At 40.3% G+C, this 8,300-nt stretch overlaps 1 protein-coding gene and 1 pseudogene across 2 annotated transcripts; both read left to right on the top strand.

Moving 5' to 3' along the window:
* Positions 1-1,352: 1,352 nt before the first annotated feature.
* LOC311505072 (T-cell-specific guanine nucleotide triphosphate-binding protein 2-like) lies at positions 1,353-2,822 on the top strand (the record flags this gene model as incomplete). Its single annotated transcript, XM_084568475.1, is given in 3 exon segments — positions 1,353-1,682; positions 1,686-1,908; positions 2,722-2,822. Coding segments are annotated over 3 exon segments (654 nt in total).
* A 2,502-nt stretch (positions 2,823-5,324) lies between these two features.
* LOC311505138 (interferon-inducible GTPase 5-like) lies at positions 5,325-6,345 on the top strand (annotated as a pseudogene). Its single transcript has one exon. The product of its transcript is annotated as an interferon-inducible GTPase 5-like (transcript).
* The last annotated feature ends 1,955 nt before the right edge of the window (positions 6,346-8,300 follow it).

Here is an 8,300-nt window from a genome sequence, read left to right as displayed (position 1 = left end):
AAGCAGCAGGAGCGCACGCCAACCATGCTTTCAGTTTCACCAGCCTGCTCCTGCGTTTCCCCCGGCATTTGCGGCCTCTCCATGCAGGTGCCGGAACACGGTAGGTATACCGGAGAGAAGCGGGAGGGAGAAAGTTTTCTCTTGATCTGGACCGAACGGGCCCAAATTTTGTGCCCATTGTCAAATATTTAAAAGTGTCTGCCGATCATACCTCAGCAGAGAGTTGACATTTTAACAGACAAGTGACAGAAACAACATAAATATAGCCAAAGTTTGCAGAGACAGACAGCGGGCTGTGCACACTGGTGCCATCTTGCTTGATATATAGCCCAAAGAAATGTAATCAACAAATAATACAGACACGTGTACGCTGGACATTGAAATGAATCTTCTTTTCTGAAGCAATAAGTGCCCCATTGGTTTTCTTTTGCTAGCTTTCAAAAACATACTAAGCTGTAGTCAAGCCATTCCGGTTGATGCCATCAGATCAATGAGTTGATTGTAGTTTTGCAAGTTTCAGTATTTCTTTGAAGAGGCAAGATGGAAACATTTCCTGTTGCTGTGCAAAGCTGTGTGTCACCTCATGCTAGCGGGTACTTGCAAGATAACAGAATAGGTTTGAAATGGAGAACTGGATTAGTGTGTTTCAACATCAATATGCAACTTGGCTGCATGTCCTACGGTGAGGAAAGATTAGGTGGACCTTTGTTGTGAACGCACCTTCCTCATCTCTACACTTCTTGTAAATCAGCTGATTTACAGAGATCACTGTCACGTGGTGTAGGTTGTTTTCCCCTTACGGTGTTGTTATTGGGCGTTGTCTGATATAAGAAATGTGAGTATAGAAACTGGTGACTTTAGCTGAACGGTAGTGCATGTAGCTTATTGAAACAGATTTAAATCTTGTCTCTTCTCAGTCCCTTTTATCAACATTAAGAAGAATCTAATAATGTAATGTAATAATAATGTTTCTATTTGTCTCTCTGAAGGCTGTCTCTTAAAAACACCAGAACTGAGGCTACTTTCTGTTTCCGACTTATTATTGATACTGGCTGGCATAACTATGAATATTATGCTATGTTGTTGTGCGCATTAAACTCTTAATGGACAGTTTGAAACTGAAATAAAAAATAGAAAACATTTATTTGTTTTGATCTATCATCTCAATAATTTTGTTGTTTTTTTCCACTGGCCTTTAATTATACTGATTTCATTATTTCACTCTTGTATCTCTCTCTTTAGTGTTTGTTGTATGTGCTGCATTTCATAACAATGGTGTTGAAAGAAACATTATTGAGACAATATATACATACAATTTCTGTTTCCCATTTACACAGTTCTCAGGTATCACCATGGCTACACCATCTGATTCTGAATCAATTACAAGAGTTGTTAAAGAAGCACTAGAGAACAATGACCAAGCCTTGGCTGTTGCAAAGATCCAGGAGTATTTGGATAAGCAGGACAATGTTCCACTAAACATTGCCATCTCAGGAGAGTGTGGTTCTGGTAAATCCACCTTTGTTAATGCCTTCAGAGGTGTAGACAACAGAGATGAGGGAGCTGCTCCTACTGGTTGTGTAAAAACCACCATAGAAGTTAAACCATACCCTCATCCAAACTATACCAATGTTACATTCTGGGATTTTCCTGGAGTTGGGACCACCAAGTTTCCAGCTGACTAGTACCTGAAGCATGCTGGATTTGAGAGGTTTGACTTCATCATCATCTCAGATGCTCGCATCAAAGAAAATGATGTGAAACTGGCTCAGGAGATTCAGAGGATGGGAAAAAGGTTCTACTTTGTTCGCTCAAAGATTGACAACAACCTACGTGCTGAAGAGAGAAGTCAGAGAGACTTCAGTGCAGAGAGGACTCTCATACAAATCAAGGAAAACTGCATTCAAAGTAAGTTTCTTTTCTCTTCTAAATAGTGGAGTTATAGCATTTAATTACTGTTAAGGAGGAATTTGTGGTGGTGCTGATGAAGAAGAAGAAGTACCAGAGTCCTGTATGTCTTATGCTGAAGGAGTTTATTTAGGCTCGTATACAAGGAGAACAGAACATTCGTCATCACAACATAAGTGCATGAGTCCACCTCAATTCTAAGGGTCAAACAGTAAAGCTCAGATTCTTATACCAGAAAGGTGGGCCGAGGCGGCAAAGGGGAGATGTGTCAATATCCAATTGGCTATAGTACATGAACATGAAGATAATGATTCACACCAACTAGGAAATACAAAGTGTCCTCTAGTGACGGAGGGTGTTATCATCTAACTCTACAGCTGTGTCTGTAGACAACCAGAGAGTGAGATTGAAGATGCCAAAGAGGGACCATGGTCTTGGCATGTTCCTCAGAGAGAAAATAGGGCAGATAACTGACCCCAGCAGTAATCTAACATTAACTACACAAACTATCTATAGGCAAGTGAAATTATTCTCTAACAATTACCAGTGGTGAATAAACAAACATTTAGTGTCACTCTACAGTTTGCCATGCTACACAAGGATTGACACAAATCAATCTGCTATAACTGCAAACTTTTTTCAACATTTTACATTTTAGCCTGGACATGTGTTCACCTAAATACAACGTTTTAATTATAGCATATTTTGTACTAATCTTTCTGCATCTCACTACAAACTAGTGTGAAAGACATTTTAATAATCATAATGACAAAGTCTATCTCTGAATCATACTGCATCTCTTTTATAACACAGGTCTTAAAAGTCAAGGCATTGAGGCTCCACAGGTCTTCCTGGTGTCCAGCTTTGAGCTTCATATGTATGACTTCCCTCTCCCACATGAGACCTTAGAATAAAAACAAATATCACATCAAATCAAAGTTCATGGTTCTATGTTTAGCTTAGCTTAGCTTATATTGACTACCTTGACTAGGCCCAGGTCATACTACCAGTTATTGTAGAAAAGTCACTTTCTGACGTGTTGCTTCTTTAGCTGGCGGTTCATGATGGAAGGGCCAAGCTGGAGTTCCAGAGGCAGTCTTTGCCATGTGTTCCTGTTGGCAGACATTGGAGGGAAACTGGCCACTCCTTGAAGTCCTTTGAAGTAGCTTGTTAACAGCTCGGTGCTAACTAGCTGTGTGGCTCCTGTTGTATGAGGAGTTAGCCTGCAAACCTTCTGTTTGGTGGCTAATAGAGCTGGTGCAGATTTCAAGCAGGCTGTGAAGAAAGAGGCCTGGGGTAGCTGCTCTTTGTTAGCAGACTATTGCGGCAGCCAGCTGCAGCTGAGCAGCTGGAGGTCCAGGAGAAGAGAAAAGGATAGGAGGAGAAGAGGAGAGAGAGCACAGGCTAAGCAGAGGCTTTTTATATGACCTGCTGACCTCAGAGGTCACATGCCACTGTCGGCCAGTGAACTGCTGGGTCAGTTTTCACACCTGGAAGATTGTAGGTTTTTGAGTTCTATTGTGTCCCTTTGTTTCCAAGACAAAGAAGTCATGTGGGTCACAACTTGGTTATGCATGGTGAGCTTCCATCGCGCAATGCCATGTTCAGGTCCCAACACAAGAAATCACCAAAGTCACCAATAAAATCTTTGTTGTACTTGGGTGGTGTGTAAATAACAGCGCACAGCACCGGGAGCTCAGAACCAAGCTCAGATACATTAATCTCAAAACTGGGATACCTGGGGGACATGTTTACAGATAAAGCTCTTCCCGTGAACAGATGCAATGCCTCCTCTGCGACCTGACCTCCTTGGAGAATTGAAGTATGTAGAATCGGACGGTAAAAGTTCACAAAAAGCACTGAGTCTGAGCAAGAGGCCGCAAGTTGCGGAGGTTCACCCCACGCCCGTGGAGGTGAGGAAAGAAGAGGTGATGAGACGGTTGCCCCTCATCCAACCACAGGAACCAAAGATGAGGTGATCTGATCCAAGAAGCGCTGCAAAATGAAGCGGTGACATGCCGACCTAGAACTTCCAGGGAAAGCAGTAGGGGCGCACGCCAACCATGCTTTCAGTTTCACCAGCCTGCTGCTGTGTTTCCCCCGGCGTTTTCGGCCTCTCCATGCAGGTGCCGGAACACGGCAGAGGTAAGCCGGTATACCGGAGAGAAGCGGGAGGGAGAAAGTTTTCTCTTGATCTGGACCGAACGGGCCCAAATTTTGTGCCCTTTGTCGAATATTTAAAAGTGTCTGCCGATCATACCTCAGCAAAGAGTTGACATTTAAACAGACAAGTGACAGAAACAACATAAATATAGCCAAAGTTTGCAGAGACAGACAGCGGACTGTGCACACTGGCGCCATCTTGCTTGATATATAGCCCAAAGAAATGTAATCAACAAATAATACAGACATGTGTACGCTGGACATTGAAATGAATCTTCTTTTCTGAAGCAATAAGTGCCCCATTGGTTTTCTTTTGCTAGCTTTCAAAAACATACTAAGCTGTAGTCAAGCCATTCCGGTTGATGCCATCAGATCAATGAGTTGATTGTAGTTTTGCAAGTTTCAGTATTTCTTTGAAGAGGCAAGATGGAAACATTTCCTGTTGCTGTGCAAAGCTGTGTGTCACCTCATGCTAGCGGGTCATTGCAAGATAACAGAATAGGTTTGAAATGGAGAACTGGACTAGTGTGTTTTAACATCAATATGCAACTTGGCTGCATGTCCTACGGTGAGGAAAGATTAGGTGGACCTTTGTTGTGAACGCACCTTCCTCATCTCTACACTTCTTGTAAATCAGCTGATTTACAGAGATCACTGTCACGTGGTGTAGGTTGTTTTCCCCTTACGGTGTTGTTATTGGGCGTTGTCTGATATAAGAAATGTGAGTATAGAAACTGGTGACTTTAGCTGAACGGTAGTGCATGTAGCTTATTGAAACAGATTTAAATCTTGTCTCTTCTCAGTCCCTTTTATCAACATTAAGAAGAATCTAATAATTTAATGTAATAATAATGTTTCTATTTGTCTCTCTGAAGGCTGTCTCTTAAAAACACCAGAACTGAGGCTACTTTCTGTTTCCAACTTATTATTGATACTGGCTGGCATAACTATGAATATTATGCTATGTTGTTGTGTGCATTAAACTCTTAATGGACAGTTTGAAACTGAAAAAAAAAAAAAAATAGAAAACACCAATTTACTTTTATTTGTTTTGATCTATCATCTCAATAATTTAGTTGTTTTTTTCCACTGGCCTTCAATTATACTGATTTCATTATTTCACTCTTGTATCTCTCTTTTTATTGTTTGTTGTATGTGCTGCATTTCATAACAATGGCTTTGAAAGAAATATTATTGAGACAACATATACATACAATTTCTGTTTCTCATTTACACAGTTCTCAGGTATCACCATGGCTACACCATCTGATTCTGAATCAATTACAAGAGTTGTTAAAGAAGCACTAGAGAACAATGACCAAGCCTTGGCTGTTGCAAAGATCCAGGAGTATTTGGATAAGCAGGACAATGCTCCACTGAACATTGCCATCACAGGAGAGTCTGGTTCTGGTAAATCCACCTTCGTTAATGCCTTCAGAGGTGTAGACAACAGAGATGAGGGAGCTGCTCCTACTGGTTGTGTAGAAACCACCATAGAAGTTAAACCATACCCTCATCCAAACTATCCCAATGTTACATTCTGGGATCTTCCTGGAGTTGGGACCACCAAGTTTCCAGCTGACTAGTACCTGAAGCATGTTGGATTTGAGAGGTTTGACTTCATCATCATCTCAGACGCTCGCATCAGAGAAAATGATGTGAAACTGGCTCAGGAGATTCAGAGGATGGGAAAAAGGTTCTACTTTGTTCGCTCAAAGATTGACAACAACCTACGTGCTGAAGAGAGAAGTCAGAGAGACTTCAGTGCAGAGAGGACTCTCATACAAATCAAGGAAAACTGCATTCAAGGTAAGTTTCTTTTCTCTTCTAAATAGTGGAGTTATAGCATTTAATTACTTAAATAAATTATTTAAGAATGTTCTGCTGTTTGCCATGCCAAACATCAACCCCGAGATCATCAAGAAAGAGAAAGAACCTTTCCAAACCCAGATAAAATACATCCCCACTGTGTCTGCAGCTGTATCAGCTGTACCAGTTCCTGGTCTCTCTCCTGCTGTTGATCTCAGCTTGATGGTCACTGCTGCCTCAAAATATGTAGTTAGGTTTGGGCTTGATGAGAAGTCACTGAAGAATCTTTTAGGCAGTGCAGGTGTGCCATATGATGATCTGTGTGCTGTCGTCACTTCACAAGTAGATGCAACAGAAATAACGAAGGAGCTCATTGTGAAGGTGTTGACCTCACTTTCGGAAGTTGTTCCTCAGCAGAGAAAGGGTTCAGATACACTCCACTACCGGGAATCCCAGCAGCAATGAGCATCTCTTTTGTCATAACCTACACATTTCTGCAATATATCCTCAACAAGCTTGTTGATGATGCTCAGAATGTGTTTAAAAAAGGCTCTGGGGTTGAACACTCCAGTGTGATATTGTACAGTAAATAGAATTCAGTGACACATTGAAAACTGTAGTGTACTGAAGAACCAGTTTTATTTCATTATTTTACCACGTAGCCTGCACTCGAGTTTCAGTTATATTATTATTAGTATTATTACAGATGATCAGTTTATGGCCTCAACACAACTGTGTTAACAGTATCAATACAACAAAGCAATCTTTCAGAGCTCTTTAATTCTGATTACATTAAGTAATATGGTGGTTACTGATGAAACATCTCTATCCTGCTAATGCTAATGAATGAAGGAAGAATTTGGTTCACAGGTTAATCTCTAAAGTATGGGCCATTAGAGCAGCCCATTCCTTTTAAAATTGTCTTCGGAATTATGAACACTGCAGACCAGGAGCACATTTAGACATGTGTTTTCTCTTGGCTTAGAAACCAGAAACCACCTCAGAGTGTAGGGCTACATCTATTTGTCAGACGGATCAAGATGAAAAAATTCCTACTTGAAAAAAAAAACTGTCGGCAGAAGAATGTAATTACAAGAAGGGAAAAATACCAAGATGGGAAGTACAGCTAATAAAAGACAAGGTCAAGAATCTTTTTAAAATAAAACAGGAAACTGACTGAATTACCCATAACACACAAAATAATGAAGCAGGACAAATAAGAATAACAGACATGGAACATTCATGGGAATGTTGTGAGCTACAGGAAAATATTAGAATGAATATTCTTTTCTTAAGCAATAATTGCCCCTTGGGTTGTCTTTTGCTAGCTTTCAAAAACAAACAAATCTGTTTTTCTAGCCATTCTGGCTGATGGCATCAGAATGTGATGAGTTGATTGTGGGTTTGCAAGTGTTCAGTATGTCTTTGAAGAGGCAAGATGGAAACATTTCCTGTTGCTGTGTAAGGCTGTGTGGGTCATTGCGAGATAACAGAATAGGTCTGAAATGGAGAACTAGAAAAAGGCAATGGTTTCTGATGTAGATGTAGGTGAAATATTTTTCACAATTCTACAAGGTTGGAGAATTCCACAACATAGAACTGGGCCCTCATAAAATTATGGAATAATTAAAAATAATAATAATAATAATTAAAATAGGCCTATTTGTGGAAAAAAATTTAATATTTGAGTTACATAAAAGCTTTTTATTTGTTTTCTTCCTAATTTTCCTTGAAATAGTTGTCAAGGCGTTTGAGTAGAAAAGGAAGTTGTTCGAGTAAAAGCGGAAGTCGGGTGAAACAGGGTTGATCATCCACTGCCCTGCCCTGCCCTATGCCCCGAAAAACTATTTCGTTAACTGAAATAAATAAAAACGAAAATTAAACGAAAAAAACTATAACTAACTGAAACTGTATTGCATGTTTAGAAAACGAACTAAAACTGAAAAATTATAGATTTATAGAAATTTATAGAAATTATAGATATAATTCGTCTCTGTCGATTTAATATTAAGCCTCAATTGGTTGGATTCATATGATCGATTTATTCCGCTCTGGCAGCTTTACGCCAGCTGGCAGCAGCAGCAGCGGCACTTTACTGCACCTTACGGTCCGTGACGTCACCTGGCTGCACCGTGGCGGTTGCAAGCATAGACATATATACATATATGGGTTATATGTATTAGTATATATATGTATATATGTATATGGTTGCAAGCACCAAGCTGGGAGAAAGCGGCAAAGTCATGTATGGGACTTTTCTGAATATGACGACGTGAAAGATAAAAGCAATTGTCTCGTAGTGGAAACAGACTGTGACAAAATATGTGGCTTGCTTCCCAAGGGGAGACACTCCACGAATCTCAAAGTCCGTTTAAGAAGCTCGCACAAGGCAGCTAATGTCAAGTACCAAAACAAGCTAG

Source organism: Chelon labrosus (assembly GCF_963514085.1).
Source record: "Chelon labrosus genome assembly, chromosome: 20".
Taxonomy (NCBI): domain Eukaryota; kingdom Metazoa; phylum Chordata; class Actinopteri; order Mugiliformes; family Mugilidae; genus Chelon; species Chelon labrosus.
This window is presented reverse-complemented; position numbering and strand designations above follow the sequence as displayed.